Source organism: Oncorhynchus keta, chromosome 23, assembly GCF_023373465.1.
Source record: "Oncorhynchus keta strain PuntledgeMale-10-30-2019 chromosome 23, Oket_V2, whole genome shotgun sequence".
Taxonomy (NCBI): domain Eukaryota; kingdom Metazoa; phylum Chordata; class Actinopteri; order Salmoniformes; family Salmonidae; genus Oncorhynchus; species Oncorhynchus keta.
This window is the reverse complement of record NC_068443.1, coordinates 36,154,974-36,178,186: the sequence shown is the minus strand read 5'-3', so window position 1 is coordinate 36,178,186 and position 23,213 is coordinate 36,154,974. Positions and strand designations below refer to the sequence as shown.

At 43.1% G+C, this 23,213-nt stretch overlaps 1 protein-coding gene across 6 annotated transcripts in view; it reads left to right on the top strand.

Annotated features, from left to right (window-relative positions):
• LOC118402252 (rab effector MyRIP) overlaps positions 1-19,620 on the top strand; it is an 87,954-nt gene extending 68,334 nt beyond the window's left edge. For 4 of the 6 annotated variants that reach the window (XM_052477113.1, XM_035800298.2, XM_052477112.1 and 1 more), the window contains 12 exons: positions 2,777-2,854; positions 7,688-7,785; positions 7,871-7,951; positions 8,028-8,183; positions 8,417-8,564; positions 10,674-11,287; positions 11,408-13,618; positions 14,070-14,255; positions 15,739-15,900; positions 16,018-16,080; positions 16,317-16,412; positions 18,467-19,620. In XM_052477113.1, coding sequence (XP_052333073.1) covers positions 2,777-2,854; positions 7,688-7,785; positions 7,871-7,951; positions 8,028-8,183; positions 8,417-8,564; positions 10,674-11,287; positions 11,408-13,618; positions 14,070-14,255; positions 15,739-15,900; positions 16,018-16,080; positions 16,317-16,412; positions 18,467-18,490 — 3,917 coding nt within the window. In that variant the 3' untranslated portion in view covers positions 18,491-19,620. The remainder of the gene's footprint in view (positions 1-2,776; positions 2,855-7,687; positions 7,786-7,870; positions 7,952-8,027; positions 8,184-8,416; positions 8,565-10,673; positions 11,288-11,407; positions 13,619-14,069; positions 14,256-15,738; positions 15,901-16,017; positions 16,081-16,316; positions 16,413-18,466) is intronic. The other 2 variants (XM_035800296.2, XM_035800297.2) reach the window with 2 other exon arrangements.
• The last annotated feature ends 3,593 nt before the right edge of the window (positions 19,621-23,213 follow it).

Here is a 23,213-nt window from a genome sequence, read left to right as displayed (position 1 = left end):
TTAATGCCATAGTCATAAAGCTCTGTGTGTGTGTGTGTGTGTGTGTGTGTGTGTGTGTGTGTGTGTGTGTGTGTGTGTGTGTGTGTGTGTGTGTGTGTGTGTGTGTGTGTGTGTGTGTGTGTGTGTGTGTGTGTGTGTGTGTGTGTGTGTGTGTGTGTGTGTGTGTGTGTGTTGTGCAGCAGGACTGTGGAGGGAGACGGAAACAGGACTAAGCGCCTGCAGGCTTTAATTTCATATAACAAGTTCACCAGATTACTGTACACATCCTGAGACGGGCAATGTGTAGGCCACACCGAGTTTAGGAACAGAAGCCAAAATCTGTGTATATGTGTTATATGAATGTAATAGTAGAATGCAATGTGAATACCTCAATTGTGTGACTATTATTAGTGTGTGGATTACATTCTACTTAATGCCATAGTCATAAAGCTCTGTGTGTGTGTGTGTGTGTGTGTGTGTGTGTGTGTGTGTGTGTGTGTGTGTGTGTGTGTGTGTGTGTGTGTGTGTGTGTGTGTGTGTGTGTGTGTGTGTTGTGCAGCAGGACTGTGGAGGGAGAAGGAAACAGGACTAAGCGCCTGCAGGCTTTAATTTCATATAACAAGTTCACCAGATTACTGTACACATCCTGAGACGGGCAACGTGTAGGCCACACTGAGTTTAGGAACAGAAGCCAAAATCTGTGTATATGTGTTATATGAATGTAATAGTAGAATGCAATGTGAATACCTCAATTGTGTGACTATTATTAGTGTGTGGATTACATTCTACTTAATGCCATAGTCATAAAGCTCTGTGTGTGTGTGTGTGTGTGTGTGTGTGTGTGTGTGTGTGTGTGTGTGTGTGTGTGTGTGTGTGTGTGTGTGTGTGTGTGTGTGTGTGTGTGTGTGTGTGTGTGTGTGCGTGCGTGCGTGCGTGCGTGCGTGCGTGCGTGCGTTCTTGTGCGTGCCTGTGGACCCCCAATACACAGCCAGTTAGCAATAGAGTCGCAAAGAAAACAGAATGAGGCTTTGTTCTCAAATCTAGTTCATGTCATTCACTGCCTTCCTCTTTAAAAGGACTGGAAATGACCATATCCACTTCCCCAATTCACATCTGAACTACATGAACACTGGGCACACGCACTCCAGGGATAAGGTTGATAATGCCTCACACAAGACCCAGTAATGCAGTTACATAACAACAAATAACCTCAGCTTTATGTGCATATTTAGAGGACCTGAATAGAGCTCAAAGCAGAATGAGAATGCATGACTTGGGCTGTTATGGTGACTGTAATACCGCCACACCGACGGTCACCAGTCATGATGGCAGTCAAATTCCACTTCACATTTAGTCATGGTAATTAGGTTTCTGCAATCTCTGATGCCACTCAGCACTCTATTAATGCAAATGTAATCGAAAATCTAATCAATGACTTCTTGAGCCCATGTTGCCCAACATTTCAATAGGTCATGCAATTGCGTGAGAAAACATGGCCTCTATTAAAAAGAGGAGGATCCCATCAGCTTTCTATAGGCTTACAATATTTATTTTTCAACTTGCACATTGCTTCTCTATACACCAGGAGTATAGCCTACCTGGCTGGCGTGAAAATGAACCATTCACTATTTACTGTAAGTGCATAGATTACATGTATTTTTCCGCTGCCCCTGTTTCGAGACCGGTGCATGATAATGGTCCATTCTAAATCCAATCAAATTTCACACATATATTATTTAGTATATGTAAAGACAAGATTAAATCAAGGATAGTGTGATGTGTGATTGTGAATGATGCCTGGCTTAAGGGAAGAAACGGCGCATGTCTTTTTTAGTTCCTTTTTCATGTAGCCTAGCCCATAGGCCTATATGTTTTGATAAGGTGTGTATCACAACTGAAGTGGCCAAATGAAACATGTAAGTTTCAAGTTTGGGGAAGATCATTTTCACCATAAAAATGCACATTAATAATAATAAAAGCAATGCATGCACAATCGTAATTGTGGTCACTTTTGAGAACTGTGTTTTCCTGCTAGTGGAACATTTGCGCTTATAGCTACTGCCATATGCGAATTGCTACGCTTATACGGTGTAGAAATATCCTAAAAGTTGATCAATATTTAAAGCTAAACATTCTCATCTGTTGCGTCAGGCTCATTGCTTAAAGGTTTTTTGATGCTAGTGGTTGTATTAATTTGGCAGCTAGCGCATCCCACAACTGTCCCAGACTAACATGCGTTTACATTTTTTTCTTTTAAACCATCATCTTTGAAATGCAAAAGAATGGCCAAAAGGTATTATTCCAGCCCAGGCGCAATTTAGATTTTGGACACTAGATGGCAGCAGTGTATGTGCAATGCTTTAGACGGATCCAATGAACCATTGCATTTCTGTTCAACATTTTGTATCAAGACTGCCCAAATGTGCCTAATTTGTTCATAACTGTGCTATCTCCTCAAACAATAGCATGGTATTATTTCACTGTAATAGCTACTGTAAATTGGACAGTGCAGTTAGATTAACAAGATTGTAAGCTTTCTGGCAAAATCAGATATGTCTATATCCTGGGAAATGTTCTTGTTACTTACAACCTCATGCTAATCACATTAGCCTACGTTAGCTCAACCGTCCCGCGGGGGACCCACCAATCCAGTAGAGGTTTACGCACATAACAGGAGACAATTATTTGAAACAGACAAAGTTTTCCAATACCCATTTTATTTTCCTGTTCACACCTTTTTGCTACATTGTGACCTACTGAACATGACCCATGCCCTGTGTGTTGTATCTTTTTGCAGAGGGTAGCACGTATGAGGAGAGCATCGGCAACGAGGGCAGCGTCTGTAGTGAAAACGCCTTCTACAGACAGAGTGAAGGTAGGCTTCTGGCTTTCCCCTTCAAAAGCATTTCATGTCTTTACTGAAAGAACAGATAGGGGTGCCGTAGGTAGCCTAGTGGTTAGAATGTTGGGATAGTAACTGAAAGGTTGCTGGTTTGAATCCCTGAGTCTACTAGGTGAAAAAAATCTTCCCTTGAGCAAGGCACTTAACCCTGGTTGTTGTCCATAATGGCTGATCCCTGGCTGTGACCTATCTGAGGTATCTCAAGGAGATATACAAAAATAACTATTTCCATTACATACTTCTGTTAACATAATTACATACTTTTGTTAACAAATATAAGCACCCCAATCATTATTATCATTTTGTTCATAAAATAACTTCCGGTTCCGGTGGCATGCATCATAAATGGTGGCTATCTCGTGGCTTTTCTTTTGAAAAATAACTATACATTTACTTATTTTCAAATTATTGTCAACATATAACATCACATTAAGGTGTGGGACGTTTACTGTATGGCAAGTAACAATAGCAGGTCTAGGGGGAAAAGATAAGGAACTTGTCTGTCTGCCCTGCATTAAAGACCAAAAATGGTTAAAGAAAATTGTGATAACTATTTAAGGACCAAAAAATTGACAGCGGTGCCATTTAAATTGCAAAATAGTTGGGAAGAGATTTTCGGTGTACCGATTCCATGGCACATGGTTTTTGAATTGACACGCAAAACAACACCAGATTCAAAACTTTGATTTTTTCATTTGAAATTATTGTCCAAAATTCTTGCAACTAATAGAATGTTATATATATGGGGGATACAATCTTCCCAGCTCTGCAGATTTTGCTGCAAGGAGGCAGAGTCATTAGATCATTTATTTTGGTACTGTCCATATGTAGTTTGTTTTGGGTCACAGGTCCAGGAATGGCTGAAGAATTGCAACATTTACCTAGAACTAACACTGCAGATAGCAACACTGGGTGATTTGAAAAGTCAAAGTCAATCGATCAATAATATAATTATGATTTTAGCAACATTTTTTATCTTTAATTTATAATAATTTTTATCAGAAATAGAGGAAGGACTAAAAACAAACAAAATATAACTATTGTAAAATAGGTTGTGTCTGTAAAATGTGTATAGTATGTATAAACTGAAGGTAGAAGCTGAAGTGTTATTGTTTATTAGTTTACTTCAATTGGGGGAAGGGTGGTAGTATATATAATAATAAATAATATAATAATATAATAATAATATAATAATATATATAATATAATAAAATAATAATATATGCCATTTATCAGACGCTTTTATCCAAAGCGACTTACAGTCATGTGTGCATACATTCTACGTATGGGTGGTCCCAGGGATCGAACCCACTACCCTGGCGTTACAAGCGCCATGCTCTACCAACTGAGCTACAGAAGGACCAGTGTTAGTGTGTTTGCGGGGAATAATAAAGGTATATTCTGAAAAAAGTGTATATATGTGTGTGTATATGTATGAATGTTTTTGTATGTATATACACTACCGTTCAAACGTTTGGGGTCACATAGAAATGTCCTTGTTTTTGAAAATTGATAAGAAATTCAGTGTACACATTGTTAATGTTGTAAATGACTATTGTAGCTGGAAACGACAGATTGTTTTATGGAATATCTACATAGGCGTACAGAGGCCCATTATCAGCAACCATCACTCCGGTGTTCCAATGGCAAGTTGTGTTCGCTAATCCAAGTTTATCATATTAAAAGGCCAATTGATAATTAGAAAATCCTTTTGCAATTATGTTAGCACAGCTGAAAACTGTTGTTCGGATTAAAGAAGCAATAAAACTGGCCTTTAGACTAGTTGAGTATCTGGAGCATCAGCATTTAGGGGTTCGATTACAGGCTCAAAATGGCCAGAAACAAAGAAATTTCTTCTGAAACCCGTCAGTCTATTCTTGTTCTTAGAAATGAAGGCTATTCAATGTGAGAAATTGCCAAGAAACTGAAGATCTCGTACAAAGCTGTGTACTACCCCCTTCACAGAACAGTCCAAACTGTCTCTAACCAGAATAGAAAGAGTTGGAGGCCCCGGTGCACAACTGAGCAAGGGGACAAGCACATTAGTGTGTCTAGTTTGAGAAACAGACACCTCACAAGTCCTCAACTGGCAGCATTAAATAGTACCCACAAAACACCAGTCTCAAAGTCAACAGTAAAGAGGTGACTCTGGGAGCGATTTCTGCATATTGCACCTTTTAAGAACTCTTCTCAACAGGAAGGAAGCCACCTTGTTGGGAGCCCAAATCTGTCTCAATGGAATCAAAGGGGCATTGGAAACCATGAACATAGGCAAATCACTTGGATGGGAAAGTATTCCAACTGAAGTCTATTTAAAATGTTGGAATCAATTAGGTCCACTATTAAATTATTAATACAGCCGTTCTTAAATGTTAATTTGGGAGAGATGTGAACATGGAACTAATTTCGCTCTTACTAAAAAAAGGTAAGGATGCCACCCAGTGTTTCACTATAGTCCTCTATCTTTGATAATCACAGATTTTAAACTTTTATAAAATATTGGCGTCGCGTCTCAAGGCTCACATGCTGACTACACCATCCACACCAGACTCGATCAGGACACCCAGGTTGAAATATCAAAACGAACTCTGAACCAACTATATTAATTTGGGGACTGGTCGAAAAGCATTAAACAGTCATGGCAATTTAGCTAGCTAGCTTGCTGTTGCTAGCTAATTTGTCCTGGGATACAAACATTAGGTTGTTATTTTACCTGAAATGCATAAGGTCCTCTACTCCGACAATTAATCCACAGATAATGAGTTAGTAATCTCTCCTCTTTCAGTCTTCTTCTTTGGACTTTATATGGCAGTTGACAACCAACTTTAATGTGCATTACTGCCTCCAACTGGACTGGAGTGTGGACCTCAGTTCATCTTTCAATCACCCATGTGGCTATATACTCCTAAAAAAACAATGAGGAGATGGGAGAGGCAGGACTTGCAGTGCATCAAGCCTCACAAATAGACGCAAGTTCTACTTTACCGCCTGGCTACACAGACTCGTGGAAGTGAGCGAGCAGTGTGGATGCATTGATTGAATAACATGTATGTGTAAATGTATTTTGCAACGCTTGGGCACACAATGCAGGCGGTATGGTCAGCATGTAATTTACCTAAATTAATCCACACGGTCCAAAGTGGGTTTGTTAAAAAGCTTTTAATCTCGGATAACCTTACATCGACTATATCATCAGAAACAACAGCTCTTTGGGCTGTATTATTTATTGATGCAGAAAAAGCTTTTGATAGACTAGAATGGTCAGTCTTGGAACATATTGGAATTGACAACAATTTCAGTAATATGATTAAAATACCATATGCCAATTCCTCAGCCATGTTTTATTTTTTTTCAATAATAAGAACAAATTCTTATTTACTAAGACTGTAGGCCAACCCCTAACCCGGACGATGCTGGGTCAATTGTGCACTGTCTTATGGGATTCCCAATCATGGCCGGTTGTGATACAGCCTGTAATTGAACCAGGGTCTGTAGTGACGCCTCTAACACTGACATGGAACCCGATGGAGGACTCCATCTCTACTTATGGAACCCGATGGAGGACTCCATCTCTACTTATGGAACCCGATGGAGGACTCCATCTCTACTTATGGAACCCGATGGAGGACTCCATCTCTACTTATGGAACCCGATGGAGGACTCCATCTCTACTTATGGAACCCGATGGAGGACTCCATCTCTACTTATGGAACCTGATGGAGGACTCCATCTCTACTTATGGAATCCCAAATCGTTCCCCATTTTAAATATTTGGGAGTAGATATATTTCCTTCTTTAGATTAAACCATTGCCAAAAAAAACTTTAACAGAACGCTCAAATCAATTCAATCCGACATCAGTAGATGGAATAATATCCCAGTTGCTTTCACTGGCTGAATATCTATATTCAAAATGAATATTGCCATGGCTGAATTTCTGTAATTAAATGCATCCCGTGGCTCCCCCTTCTGGCTATTGGGATAAAATTCATAGTGCGGTATAAAAATGTATATGGCAAAGGTTAACGATCCTGGATACAATTTGTACATTTACAAAGAGGGAAAGACGTAGGAGGACTATATTTTACCAAACTTTCAATTGTATTTCCAGGCTCTAGCATTTTGCCCCATCTTAAATTGTTCCAGACATTATTATTCTGCCTCCTGGTTGAGTACATAGAGATTGCCCCGGAAGAGGTGATCTTCACTGATCTATCCCTTAATGTAAATTACGATTTGGTGCTACTATTGCTCACACATTCTATTTGGTGCAAAATTGAAAAACAATGTAACTGGAAATCAAAATGTCATGCCCGTACTCCAATATTTCACAATAATGCCTTGAGATCTGGAGGGCGGCCTTTTGCATCCCCCTAGTAATGCAAATGTGGAATCCGAACCCTTACTGATATCATGGACAGTAATGGTTTGAGAACTTTCCAAGATTTGAAAAATACATTCACATTACCGGGTAATTCCTTCTTTTTTTCTCCCATATTTACAACTTAGGTCAGCTACCGAATCATCTAATGATGGGATTTATAAATAAATTATCTGGGCTCCAGAAAGGACTGATCTCTATAATGGATCAATGAATCGGGGTTACCTTCATGTTTTGTTTTGTTGTACATGTAACCCCCCTCTGAAAAATAACAATTACAAAAATAAAATAAAATAAAAAAGTATTCCAAAAAGACAAACAAACCACTAGCAAGACAGACTACCCCCCTCTGCTGGCTGGTGAGTGTATAGCAAGACATACTTTAATCTAAAGAAACCTCTTGGTTATGTCCCCATCCCTTTTCAGAGCACAGCATGGCAGAGACCCTGACGGTGGCACTGAGGGTGGCAGAGGAGGCCATCGACGAGGCCATCGCCAAGGCAGAGGGACACACCGACAGTCAGGTAACATATTCTGCAGGATGGAGTTGTCTAAAAAGAGTAAACATCTTATTGACTGTCTGGCTGACTTCGTTGTTGTTCTGACTAGGACAAGCAGAGCGAGGCAAGGTATCTGCGAGACCACAGAGAAGAGCTGATTGAGGAACTGGCCACAACCATTGTGCAGAAAGTATGTCCAATTTAATTTAATTTAATTTCAATTCATTTCAATACAATTTAATTCAACTCAGTTTATTTCATGCTAGATCATCCGGCGGAGGAAGAATCTAGCTGAGATGAAGCCAGACTATGACCTGGACTGGCTCCCCGACAACCAGAGTGGTGACCTGCCCTTGGCTTCAAGCTCCCCCAGCTGCAAGATCTCCCGCACCACATCAGCCCGCGCCAAGGCCTCTATATGGGTTAGTACGGAGTGTAACGGCTACTGATCACCTAACGTGATCAGTAGCCTTGCCTAGGCTTTAGCTCAGAGGGCTGACTGCGGCATGCAGTCGACCCAGGTTCAAAACCCAGTCTGTCACATAAGACCAGTACAGAACATGTTTATATATACAGTATATACAGTGTGGCCTATGTTGATTATATTTACCTCTCTTTAGAGATTCAACGATTTCATTATTTGTATTTGTCTCAGCGGTCTCACTCTGCCTTCTCGCTGCTGGATGACAACGTTATGATGCAGTGCTCTGGGGTTTCCCAGGACTCTCAGCATGGGCTGAAAAAGGAGGGAGGAGCGGCAGGATTGGCCAACTGGAAGAGTGTTGACCGCCTGGACAACTCCAGTAAGACCCTGCTGGCCACCGCAACTCTGCTAGTCATTATTCACATGCACCATTACAATGGTCTTTCCACACACATAGCTTAATCATTTTCAAAATTACACTTATTTTTTCAATTATTTATTCGCTTGTCTTCCATGTCCTAGACAATTACAGTTTCAAGATACAAAAAAGTATTCACTCGCCTTGGAATTATTCCTATTTTGTTGCCTTTACAACCTGGAATTAAAATAGATTTTTGGGGGGTTTGTATCATTTAACTTACACAACATGCCTACCACTTTGAAGATGAAAAATATTTTTAATTGTGAAACAAAGGAGAAATAAGACAAAAAACAGAACACCTGAGCGTGCATAAATATTCACCCCCACAAAGTCAATAATTTGTAGAGCCATCCTTTGCAGCAATTACAGCTGCAAGTCTCTTGGGGTATGTCCCTATAAGCCTGGCACATCTAGCAACTGGGATTTTTACCCATTCTTCTAGCAAAAACTGCCCCAGCTGCTTCAAGTTGGATGGGTTCTGCTGATTTACAGCAATCTTTAAGTCATACCACAGATTCTCAATTAGATTGAGGTCTAGGCTTTGACTAGGCCATTCCAAGACATTTAAGTGTTTCCCCTTAAACCACTCAAGTATTGCTTTAGCAGTATGCTTACGGTCATTGTCCTGCTGGAAGGCGAACCTCCGTCCCAGTCTCAAATCTCTAGAAGACTGAAACAGGTTTCCCTCAAGAATTTCCCTGCATTTAGCACCATCCATCATTCCTTCAATTCTGACCAGTTTCCCAGTCCCTGCCGATGAAAAACATCCCCACAGCATGCTGCTGCCACCACCATGCTTCACTGTGGGGATGGTATTCTCGGAGTGATGAGAGGTGTCGGCTTTGCGCCAGACATAGCGTTTTCCTTGATGACCAAAAAGCTCAATTTTAGTCTCATCTGACCAGAGTACCTTCTTCCATATGTTTGGGGAGTCTCCCACATGCCTTTTAGCTAACACCAAACGTGTTTGCTTATTTTTTTTCTTTAAGCAATGGCTTTTTTTCTGGCCACTCTTCCGTAAAGCCCAGCTCTGTGGAGTGTACAGCTTAAAGTGGTCCTATGGACAGATACTCTAGCCTCAGCTGTGAAGCTTTGCAGCTCCTTCAGGGTTATCTTTGGTCTCTTTGTTGCCTCTCTGATAAATGCCCTCCTTGCCTGGTCCGTGAGTTTTGGTGGGCGGCCCTCTCTTGGCAGGTTTGTTGTGGTGCCCTATTCTTTCCTTTTTTAAATAATTTAAATGGTGCTCCGTGGGGTGTTCAAAGTTTTGGATATTTTTTTTAGAACTCAACCCTGATCTGTACTTCTCCACAACTTTGTCCCTGACCTGTTTGGAGAGCTCCTTGGTCTCCATGGTGCCGCTTGCTTGGTGGTGCCGCTTGCTTAGTGGTGTTGCAGACTCTGGGGCCTTTCAGAACAGGTGTATATATACTGAGATCATGTGACAGATCATGTGACACTTAGATTGCACACAGGTGGACTTTATTGAAGTAATTATGTGACTTCTGAAGGTAATTGGTTGCACCAGATCTTATTTACGGGATTCACAGCAAAGGGGGTGAATACATATGCACGCACCACTTTTCTTTTTTTTTCTTTTTTTTTTCATTTCACTTCACCAATTTGGACTATTTTGTGTATGTCCATTACATGAAATCGAAATAAACAAAATAGGAAAAACGCAACAAAATAGGAAAAACGCCAAGGGGGATGAATACTTTTGCAAGGCACTGTACATTCATGCAACTTTGTACAGTTCAATAGGGGGAAAACAAACAAACAGAATGACCTATTGTTGATGTACTGTAGTAAAAGACTGGTGGATAAATGCATCCTCCCCTGTGTTTGTGTGTCTGTGTGTGTGGGTGTGTGTGTGTGTGTGTGTGTGTGTGTCTGCCTGTGTCTGTGTGTGTGTGTGTGTGTGTCTGTCTGTGTGTGTGTGTGTGTGTGTGTGTGTGTGTGTGTGTGTGTGTGTGTGTGTGTGTGTGTGTGTGTGTGTGTGTGTGTGTGTGTGTGTGTGTGTGTGTGTGTGTGTGGCAACTGTCTACCCTGATGTGTGTGTGTCCGGAGGTGCGTCCTCAGTGCTGAAGAGCCCAGACGGGAACTGGATCGCCCAGCAGAGCACACAGCTGTCTCGGCCCAGCCTGCTGACCAAGAGGAAGTCACTGGTATTCAGTGTTTTGGAGAAGGAGTCCGGTGTGATCTCCGCCTACGATGAGATGGGCTCAGACGACGCCGAGGGGGGAGAGGGGGCCTGGGGCGCCGCCCTGCTGGAGATACGCAGGAAAATGACAAACGCCAACAACAACCAGGGGTCAGAGGCACCAGATTCTCAGGCCTCTGACGACCAGCAGCACAGCCTCCCCTCACCCTTGCTGGACCACCACGCCAGCACGGACACCCTCAACTCGGAATCTGAGGTAGGAGAAGATCAGATTCGAGGTCAAGGGCCGAAGCCCCAGAAGGCTCTGCTCGCCATCCTGAAGAGAAAGGTGCCTGTGGAGCACCGGTGCACCCCCTCTTCACGTCGGTCATCCCGCCCGGGCATCTTCGACGTGAACTTTAACCCTGAGGGGATGGAGGCTGAGAGCAGTGGGGCTGATGAGCTGGAGGAGGGGGGCAAAGTCAGGAGGACGCGAAGGAGGAAGAGGACTAAGAGGGATCAGGGGGAGGGAAGAGGAGAGGTAAAGCGAGACAGTCTGTCACTTTCACTTATGACCTCAATCATACTTATTTCCCTTATCATGTTGGACATCCATTTTATTTCTCTGATAGCTTCTATGTCTTCTATCTGCTGTTAACAGGAGTATAGCAACACGCTACTGGATGCCCTGGCCAAGAAACTAAGTGTGAAAAAGACCAGCCAATCTGGCGCAGTCACCCCAGACACTCTGACTTTGGATGGAGGCTTGACCTCCAGGTCGCTGACCCCTGAACCCCGGGGTCCTGAGGGGGAGGCCCCCGGCTGCGGGGCTCCTAAAGGCCAGGGAGGAGGGACCATGGGAGTGACCATCAATCTTGAGCAGGAACTGACCATCAGACTGAGAGAGCTGGCCAGCCAAGTCGGCCTTGCACACCTCTCATCATCTGAGGACGAACTGCACAGATCGGGAGAGGACGAGGGAGGAAGGGAGGGAAGGAGAGAAGGAACTCAGGAGGAGGAGCGGTTATGGCATATAGAAATCGAGATGGAAGGAGGGAGAGTGGGAGAGGGTGAGGAGGAGAAGAGGATCAAAGAAAGGGAGGGAGATGGAGGAGGAGAGCTGAAGTCAACACTAATCAAGCTAGCTAGTCAGGTCAGAGGCACAGAATTCTCATCCACTGAAGATGAGTTGGACAGAGTGGGTAGGGTTGAGCGAGAATGGGAGAGAGAGCGGGTGGAGGAGAGGACAAAAAAGAGGGAGAGAGAAGGAAGAGAGGAACACACCGTAAAGTTGCGTATGCTGGCTAGCCAAGTCACACATTTCTCATCAACAGAGGAAGAGCTTGACCGAGTGGGTGTCAGCGATGGAGAGATGGAGGAGCAGAGAGAAGGAGAGAGGGAGGGAGAGAAGGAAGAGCTGACATACGAAGGGTGCAGACTGGCTAGACAGGTCAATGACGCGCTGTTATCATCAACAGAGGACGAGCTGGATAGAGTGGATCTCTATGATGAAGAGATGGAGAAAGGGAGGGAGGAGAGAGGAGGAGAAGGGGGTGGAGAGCGGGAGGAGATTGACGCTGAGGCACTGTGGGAGATGGAGGGAGATAAAGAGGAACTGACCTCCAAGTTGAGAGATCTGGCCAGTCTCGTTAGCGCGTCCCAATTCTCCTCTACGGAAGATGAACTGGATAGAGTGGGAAGGAACGAGGGAGAGAGGGAAGAGGGGAGAAAAGGAGACCGAATGAAGTTGTCCAATAGAGTGGCGGACTGGGTCAGAGAGAGATGTGGAGAGAAGGAGGGAAAGTGGCATGGAGAGAGATGGGGAGAGATGGAGGGAGAGAGGAGGAGGGTACAGGTGGAGAGGGTGAGAGAGAAGCCCTGGTACCTGGGGGGGATGGAGGTGGAAGGGAGGAGGATGAACAAGGAGAGGAGAGATAGCATCGGAGAACTAGACGTCAGACTCTTTGACTTTGAGGATGAAAGTGAGAAAGAGGGAGAGTTGCAAAGCGAAGAGATGGACACAAAGGTAGAGGAAGAGGGAGTCATGAAGGTACAGAGGATGATGGAGAGGATGTTTGAAGGAGGGAAGGAAGGAAAGAGGGCAGGGGAAGCAGAGAGAAAGGTGGAAGGAGGGATGGGAGAGGCAGAAGTGGGAGAAAGAGAGCGAGAAACAACAGAAAGTGTGGACACTGTGGAGGGAGAGGTGATGTTTGACAAAATAATCAGCAACCTAGAGCACACACTGGGTGGGATGGAGGTAGAGATGGATGGAGAGATGGTGGCGAACCCCGAAAGAGAAGGGAGAGAAGAGGATAAGAACCAAACAAAGGTTGGAGAAAGCAAGTTTAAGAAAGAAGAAGAGATAGATGAATATCTAATTAATGAGATGCTAATGTTACAACAGCTGTCAGACAGGTTTGGCACTTTAGATAAGACTGGAGTCAAACCTCAAGAGAAGGCTGGAGGGAAGGAAAGAGAAAGGGACAGTTTGGATAAGACAGTAGAGTGTGTCGTGGAGCGAGGTGAGAAAGAGGCCCGAGAGAAAGATGAGCAGGCTGAAACAGAGACCCATAAAAGCATCCGACCACAGCATTTAGATGAGAGAAAGGAACAAGTATCAGACCAGACAAAGAGCGAGACTTCCCGAGACCTGGAAGAAGAAAGCAAGGGAATAGAAAGAGGGGGATATGAAGGTGGGGAGGTAGAGGAGCAAACAAGCGAGAAGGAGATGGATGATTTTGGGGAAAGAGAAGGGGAGAATTTTGAGAAGAATACAGACGAGAAAGAAACTGAGAGCAACCGAACTAAGGACCCAGAAGAGAGCGCCCCCTGTGTTCAGGAGGAGATACTGTCTTCAGAGGAGATCCAGAATGTAAGAAACGAAAAGCACCTGGCTTTACCCATAGAGATGCCTAAAATGCGATGTAATTCTGTGGATCTACCCTTTCGACATTTCTAACCTCAAAGCAACTAACAGCTGTAACACTAACTCTGTGCTTGCTCCTCTATACCATACTACTTTGCCTTTCTTTCCCCCCCCTCTGTCCTGCCTCCCATTACTCTGTGTTAGGATAGTCATATCAATTAGGACCTAGAAAACACACTCTAGATCCTTTCCGCTTTGCTACAGCAGGTGCGATCACAAACTGAAAACTTGACCGTGCTTTGGGCAACAGGGGTAGCACCATATGCAGTCAACCAGTCAAACACTCTTTCTTTCTCTTGACACTTTGGCTGCACTTTGAATGGATGTGTTCCACACAGAGACCATAGGCTTTTAGGGATTGCATAAAACTTGTGTAAATCCAATTGCGTGTGTGCAGAGGTACTCGGCGATGTCACTGCGCAGTATCACCACTGAGGTGCTGACGGTGTTGAATGCGACAGAGGACCTACTCCAGGGGGTGGAAGGGGATGACTACGCTTGTTCTCCTCCCTACACTCCTTCACTACCCCTCAACACTGACACCAAGAGGCTGGGTGAACAGCTCAGCAGACTGGAGGAGAATGTAAGACCTGTCTGTCTTTGTGTCTGTATAACCTTTAACACACAGTGCCTTTGGAAAGTATTCCGATCCCTTAACTTTTGTTACACATTTTGTTAGAATACAGCCTTATTCTAATGTATTAAAAAATATAATTCCCCTGTCATCAATCTACACACAATATCCCATAATGACAAATCATAAATACATTTTTGCAGATTTATTACAAATAAAAAAACTGAAATATTACATTTACATAAGTATTCTGACCCTTTACTCAGTACTTTGTTCAATCACCTTTGGCAGCTATTACAGCTTTGAGTCTTAGGTATTAAGCTACAAGCTTGGCACACCTGTATTTGGGGAGTTTCTCCCATTCTTCTCTACAGATCCTCTCAACCACTGTCAGGTTGAATGGGGAGCGTTTGCTGCAGAGCTATTTTCATGTCTCTCCAGAGATGTTCGATCAGGTTCAAGTCCGGGCTCTGGAGCATGTTTTGATCAAGAATCTCTCTGTACTTTGCTCCGTTCATCTTTACCTCGATCCAGACTAGTCTCCCAGTCTCTGTCGTTGAAAAACATCTCTACAGCATGATGCTGCCACCCCCATGCTTCACCATAGGGATGGTGCCAGGGTTCCTCCAGACGTGAAGCTTGTTTCTTATGGTCTGAGAGTCTTAAGGTAGCTTTTGGCATGTGTCTTTTACTCTACCATAAAGGACTGAGAGTGCTACATAGATGGTTGTCCTTCTGGAAGGTTCTCCCATCTCCACAGAGGAACTCTAGAACTCTGTCAGAGTGACCATCGGGGTCTTTGTCACCTCCCTGACCAAGGCCCTTCTCTCCTGATTGCTCAGTTTGGCCAGGCGGACAGCTCTCGGGAAGTGTCTTGGTAGTTCCAAACTTCTTCCATTTAAGAATGATGGAGGCCACTGTGTTCTTGGGGACCTTCAATCCTGCAGACATTTTTTGGTACCCTTCCCCAGATCTGTGCCTCGACACAATCCTGTCTTGGCGCTCTACGGACAATTCCTTTGACCTCATGGCTTGGTTTTTGCGTTGACATGCACTGTCAACTGTGGGACCTTATATAGACAGGTGTTTGCCTTTCCAAATCATGTCCAATTAATGGAATCTACCAATGGAAACAGGATTCACCTCAGCTCAATTTCATGTCTTATAGCAAAGGGTCGGAATACTTATGTAAATAAGGTATTTGTTTGAAATCTTTTATAAATTAGCAAACTTTCTTTAAAAAAAATGGTTTTGTCTTTGTCATTATGGGGTACTGTGTATAGATTGCTAAGGATTTTATATTTATTTAATCAATTTTAGAAGATTGCCGTTACGTCACAAAATCAAGGGTTCTGAATATTTTCCAAAGGCACTATATTTCACATTCCCTGTGGGTTCAAGAACACTGTGATGCTAACCTCTGTTAATGTTATAAAACTGAAATGCCAACAGTCAGTCTATCTGTCTGTACCAAATTAATTGTGCCATTCAGGTGTATGTGGCGGCGGGCACGGCGTACGGCCTGGAGGCGGAGCTGGACGACCTGGAGGAGTGTGCCCGGGCCATCGACAATTCCACCTCTGACCTGGAGCTGTCCTACCTGGAGGAGCAGGTAGCATCAGCTGCCGCCCAGGTGCATCAGTCTGACCTCCAGGTGTGTTCAAGTCTGGATGCCCTCTGTGTCTCATAGCTAGCTAGTTAGTGTCCAAAATGGCACCCTATTCTCCATGTAGTGCACGACTTTTGACCCGAGCCCTTTGTGGCATTTCAGACGCAGACTTTTGCTTTGGAAAAAAGGAGAAAGCGGGGGATTTTACCTCTGGTTTTACCTCGGGTATGATGACATTAGAACTAGAAAATTGTATGTTATTGTATGTTTGAATGTTGGTGATTGTCACATAATGAAACTAGAAAAAATAAAATGATTGAAAGAAAGAATTAGAAAGATGTCCATAATGTGGATATTTGCCTGAAAACATACAAACATATACATTCAATGGTGTTTTTAAGTCCTTTTAAGTTGATCTGAGTGAGAGAATATTCATGTTAACGTTACGCACTTTGTTGTAGGTGTCGGACATTGCAGCCAGGATCACAGCTCTGAAGAATGCAGGTCTCAACGTGGTCCCACAGAACCGCTTCACTAAGCCCAAGAAACTGCCTAAGGTACTGGACCAGACCAGGTCACTTAGCACTAGGACCAGGAGTTTTACCTGGTCAGGTCATGTGGTCAGGAACAACTCCTGGCCCTACTTGTCACTCACTAGCAATTATAAACATATCTTGTGATTTTCGAACAACAACTTATCAAGTGTCACGTGACTCTCTGCAGCCACAAATGTTGGTCTCGTCACCTGCTCCACTCTTGAAGGGTTAGAGATATGTGACCAACCAGCTCAAATCGGTCTTATGAAGCAAATTTTTACACTGGATTAAAGTAGAGACTCAGAGCTACAAAATGGTATATCATACATTACAGTTGAGAACATTGGGAAAGTCATTCTGCTTTGATCATTGATAAACTTGTAAACTCACTTTTGAGAAAATGGCCTTTGAATGTTTTGGTACTACTACTGGAGAGCTCCTCTTTGTCTACACCCATTTAGCATCGTTCACACCCTCTTAAGCTTTAGCCCCCACCCATCTCTTTAAGGATTAATCTGAGCATTCTGTGGAAACAACAGCAGCCAAGCACCCAAGCTAACTTGGTAACTACTTCCAGACACAAATGAGAGAACAGCTCACTTCACATTACTTGCCCGAGCAGAGCTGGTTAGGCTGTTATGTTATCCAGAGCGTTGGTGACTGCAACTGTGCTGTCAGATTGTCCGTTCGTTAATTCAGAGCGTTTCGCTCTTGGAGCATTCAGAGCGCAAATATGCAAGTAGCTAACCAACCAGGTTCAATGTTAGCTAGCTAACATTGGCTATAGCTAGCCAAGCAAATTACTCTGAGATACGAATAATAATATCATACATGTAACGTTAGCTAGCCAGCTAACATTAGCTAACATTAGCTAGCTAGCTAGGTAAACAATGAACCATAATCCAGTCAAAAGTTTAGAAACAACTACTCATTCAAGGGTTTTCCTTTATTTTTACATTTTTTTAACTACTTTTTGTTCTATTGTAGAATAATAGAAGAGAGAGTGCCTTGAATTCTAAATAAATTACTGACAGTGTTACCAACAAAGCATCCTCACATCACTTCCTCCATGCTTCACGGTGGGAACCACACATGCGGAGATCATCCGTTCACCTACTCTGCATCTCACAATGACACGGTGGTTGGAACCACAAATCTCAAATTTGGACTCATCAGACCAAAGGGCAGATTTCCACCAGTCTAATATCCATTGCTCATGTTTTCTTCTTCTTATTGTTGTCCTTTAGAAGTGGTTTCTTTGGTGCAATTCGACCAAGGCCCGATTCAGGCAGTCTCATCTAAACAGTTGATGTTGAGATGTGTCTGTTACTTGAACTCTGAAGCATTTATTTAGGTTGCAATTTCTGAGGCTGTTAACTCTAATGAACTTGTCCTCTGCAGCAGAGGTAACTCTGGGTCTTCCTTTCCTGTGTCGGTCCTCATGAGAGACAGTTTCATCATAGCCCTTGATGGTTTTTGGAACTGCACTTGAAGAAACTTGACAGGAAAGAAATTCCACAAATTAACTTTTAACCAGGCACACCTGTTAATTTAAATGCATTCCAGGTGACTACCTGATAAAGCTGGTTGACAGAATGCCAAGAGTGTGCAAATCTGTCATCAAGGCAAATTGTGGCTACTTTGAATAATCTCAAATATAAATATATTTCGATTTGTTTAACACTTTTTTTGGTAACTACATGATGCCATAATCTACAATGTAGAAAATAGTACAAATAAAAACCCCTTGAATTAGCAGGTGTGTCCAAACTTTGGACTGGTACTGTATATACACACACACACACACACACACACACACACATATACACACACACACACACACACACACACACACACACACACACACACACACACACACACACACACACACACACACACACACACACACACACACACACACACACACACACACACACACTACCAGTATATATATATGCTGCATGCCATGATAGTCACACATGTACTACAAACACATTAGTTCTTGTATTCAATAGTGTGTGGTCTCATACTGTATATGTTCTGTATTTTGACCCACATACCTTATCTTTTTTCAGATAAAGAAACCTCAGCCAGACTGATCAGGCATGTTGATCCCTGTCATGACCTCTAGCTTCCCCTCACACCAGTGCTACCTGCCTTTAACCAACCATCAGGACAATGCCGAGTACAGACTGACAGTATTACCACTCATTTGGGCACTGTGGACATAGACGAGAGCTGTAGATTTTATAATGAGATTTAAAAAAAATAGTAAATACTTTATGTAAAAAAAAATGGATGAAGTTAAAAACAAAGCTGGTTTCGTATAGAATATTTGTCGTAAATATCATGTTGTTGAGTGACATGTCAATAATTTCTTTATTATTGGACCTTTTAACCAATCAGTAACCATATAGCCAAATAAGGTAATGAAGAGAACGGACACTAACAAGCTGTGTTGCTCCTGGCTGAAAGCTGTGATTAATACTACTGATTGTTTTAACATGTTTTAACAGTTAAAGGTCAAATGTAGCCATTTTTATCTCAATGTAAAATCATTTCTGGGAAACATTTAAGTAGCTAACTGTGATTTTTTTTTACCATTTGAATTTAAAACAAACAAAACATCTTCTTAGCGAATAGCAATTTCTCAAGCAAGAATTTAGCTAGGACTGTGTGGGAGTGGAGGGGGGAAAACTGAAAACTAGCTGTTATTGGCAGCTGTTAATAACTAACTGACATTTCCTATTGGTCTATTAACTAATTTACCACCTGGTGACGCCACCAGGCAGGCCTAAACTCCATCCCACAAAAACAGGCAGAAATTGCAGGTGTTCTTTTTAAACAGCCTTTCCACTAAAAGCACATTATCATTATTTTCACAGTATTATCCCAACCTCAGTGTGGAAATGCATATATAAAATACAGGAAAAATCACTTTTTTGACTGCACTGGGCCTTTAACATGTTTAATAGTTTATCATTGTTATGGGAACAATTACACATGAGTTAGTTATTGCAAAAAGTGCCAAATTACATCCTTAATCATCAATGATTTTTCTAATGTTAAGTATCTGTTGAATATGCGTAATACGTCATTTTGTATTTTCAGGTAAACAGAAAGTCCCACAATAAAGGGCTGTGGTCGTTAGTTCTTTCTAACCTTGTACATTTTATGTTTGATTTTACACTGTAAATTATAGTGCACAATAAAAAAATTATTCAAGTAACTTGTGGCTTATCATTGTGCTACAGACAGACCTTTCAATGTGAAGGCTAGCTACTTGTCTTCCACTATTACAAGTGTGGAAACAAAGTCATGAACTAAAGCCTTTGAAGTAATCAATCTTGAGATTCATCCGCACACAGAGCTTGCCTAACCTTTTAGGTTAAAGAGATGAGGAAAGACATTTGTTTGGGTTTTTGGTTTGGGTTCTTGAGAGGAGGAAGTGGCACCACCGGTGTTGATGGAGCCGGGGATCTGCACACAGGGCTTCTGGCGAAATAAAATCCATCTTTATGGAAACAAACATACAACAGTTTATGTTCCAATGGGTTCTTCCTTTAACATCTACTTGTTTCGCTCAAGCAGTGCTCCTGTCTTTGTTTTCCATAGACACTCGACAGCATCCTACCTTCACTAAGGTGTGCATTACAGTAAACATCACTTAATGACCGGAGAGGAAAGGGTCAATTCATCTGTCCCGTTTAATTTATTTTGTGTCCAGTCCTCTGCAATCACAGCATTCTCACACAAATTAGCAATGTTACAAATGTCATGAAAATGACAATGGGTTAAGCATATTTACAGTAGAGAATCATTAGTACATTGTTCCAGCTTTTTCTGTCACTGTAGTTGAGTTCAGTCAACTCTGCATAGGCATGAGACTCTCCTGTGGCACCGCCATTTCCATCTCCAGCAGACTATAGTAGCGTAGACCACCAGGAAAACAAAACCTGGTCATCATGCTGATGACATTCTTAGTTTATATCGTTCATTGCTTTTTAAATCAACCTGGAGGTTGTCATATGCTGAATAAAAGGTCATTGAATAAATTCCACGGAAGAACTGAAGAAGGCCAAAGCGTGTTTTTATTCTCTCACAAACTTCAATTTGTCCTCCAAGTGTCTGAATTGTCTCACAAACTCCGTCTGTTCCTCTATTCATGCACCTTCACTAGACTGCGAGGTAGCGATAGCATACAATCTCATTTCCACGGTAGAAAGTACCAGTTTCTTACACCTTGGTTGGACTGTGAGGTAGCGGAAGCATACATTCTCCTTCCACAGTATAAAATACTAGTTCCTCCCCAAAGCCCCCTGAATGGTCAGGTCTGGTTAGTTCTGGTCAGATCCGGTTAGTTCCAGTCAGCACTGGTCTGACACGAAGCGTATTCTCTGGTCGGGGTCATTGAAACTGTCCTTGCCGTCCATGAAGCTCTCCCTGAGGTCTCGGTCAGAGATGATGAACCCTTGTTTGGGGTCGATGATCACCACACCACCCTTCTCCAGCGCCCTGCGTATCACCTCGGAGTACGCAGGGTTCCGCGAGCTCTGACGGGATGTCAGCTTTATAGCAGGCCAGCCTACCAGCCGCCTCTGGGGGAAGCACAGAACTGAAAGGAGGTTTGTGCACAAACAACTGTGTAAGAGAAGCATCCTTAAAATGTGTAACTACTCCATGTAGGCATAAACAATATCTGATGTTCTGTCTGATGAAGGTCCTAAATGTCACAATGTGTTTAGCATAAATAATATAAAATTATATGTGTTGTGGAGGGGGACAAGCTGGGACGTTACTACCTAACATTGTCGGAATGTTCAGTTTGCTGGGCTGCCGCTCAGATCTGGGTCAAAATAATATTGGCGTTCATTCAAGTACTTTCGGTGCGCTCGCTAATTGCTTGCCCAGCCTAATGGAACCGATGGAACAGTCCCAAAAGTGCACGCCCTGCCTATCGTGATCATATGTATTATTCAGTAGAATAAGATTGGCAACCACTTCTTTGTGTGATCTGAAAGAACAAAACAACATACAGATGGGTAAAGGATTTGTTTGGACACCTAGTGATCATTTCATGGCAAGTCAGAGGGCTGCAGTCAATGTTCACACCAGAGTCACATATAGATGCATACCCTCACCATCACTACATCCTTGAGCAGCCAGAGCTAAACACAAACCTCAGCACAACTCCCATTCTATACCCGTCTCCCTGGAGTGAGCACTCTTTCACTCCACATCATGGGTTTAGAAGCTTTGGATTGGCTTTGGCAAGCATGGACACATTTTCACACAAGTGTGATTTTCACGCAATTCAGTCCTTTTTACAGTGAATCCACGAGGAGGAATATAACTAGTGCACGCTTTGGGGAGAATGCCTTTGGTCAGAAAGTGTGCCAGATATGTAGTGCTACTAACACACTGGAGGAGCACTGGTGAAGGGCAGGGCGGTGGAGACCGTGGTGCTGGGTCTGGTTGCAGTAGTAGTGGTGGTGGTGGAGGTAGTCGTGGCGACGAAAGTGGCGGTCCGTTGTCTCACTGTGGTTGTCGTAGCAACTGGAGTGGTTGTAGTGTGAGTGAGAGTAACAATGTAAGGTGGCGTGGTGCTGGTGTGAACCATCTGAACTCAGCTCTGTCCCCCCCCCCTGTGAAATCAAGACGGAGACGGAGTGAAGCAGAAGAAAACTAATGAATTGAATAGTGAATCGTTCAAGCTTCTTTTCAGGGCAGCCTCCGTCTACCCAGTCCTGGCGATGTCTGTCGTAGCCACTGGAGCACCTGATTAGGAGAGAACAGCAACTATGAGAAAACACAGAGCTGATATGGGAGAGATATGTTGGTCTTTTTTCTTTTGGGTTCTTCACAGCAACATTCCAGTGTATTCTCTACCTACAAATGGCAACAACCTTTACTTGGACTTCACTATTTACCTCTGCAGTCCACTATACGAGCTGCAGTTGAAGCCGATCTCAGAAGAGACAAAAGGAGAGACGAAGGAAGAAGGCATTTCCAATAGAACAGCATCTCCTGAACCCTAGGCCAGAGCAATATTCATTAGAACACACTGGAGCAAAATGTTTTGCAAAGGAAAACTAAAATGCTTCTTATTGCATAAGTTCAACTAGTCCGCCCCGTTTCAGTCTGTTTTGTGCCAAATTAATACAGCCCTGGAGTACCCCAAAAATGTAACATTTTCGTTCCAACCCAGCACAAACAATAACCATATGGATATTACCGTAAAGAGCTTGGCAGACTTTGACTTACTGGGCAGAGGAAGCAACCTCGACCGCAGTGGAGTTGGAGATCTTGGACTTTTAAGGATGCCCACTTTGTGGTACTCATAGACGGTCCTCCTGCGGACATCTGTCATAATGACTTAGGTGGTCAATGGTGGTCAGACTGCGGTCAGGCATAGTGTTCTAATCATAATGGAGGACCAGGGATGCAGGGAGAAGAGACACACAGAGACAGTAGATTAGTAAAGTACGTTGATACTCACTGGGTGTCTGCTCAGTCTCATGAAGCACCACAAGCGCGTCAGAGACGCCCACTTCGACTGGGTGGTTCACTGCTCTGACCTTACTGATGTCAATAGGAACCTAAACACAAGAACAAGCACACCAACGTCAGTCTATATGTATGACTGCCAGAGGGGAATTCACCTCCTTGTAGGCGAAGACGATGCTTCCGTCACTGTGCATAGAGGTCTGGAAGGTGAACCGGCACTGACTGACACTGTCGTGCAGGTTGTTATGTTTTGTTAATTACTGATGTCCCTTTTAAGGATGGAGCACCCTTGGTCATGCACAGTGTTGTTCTATG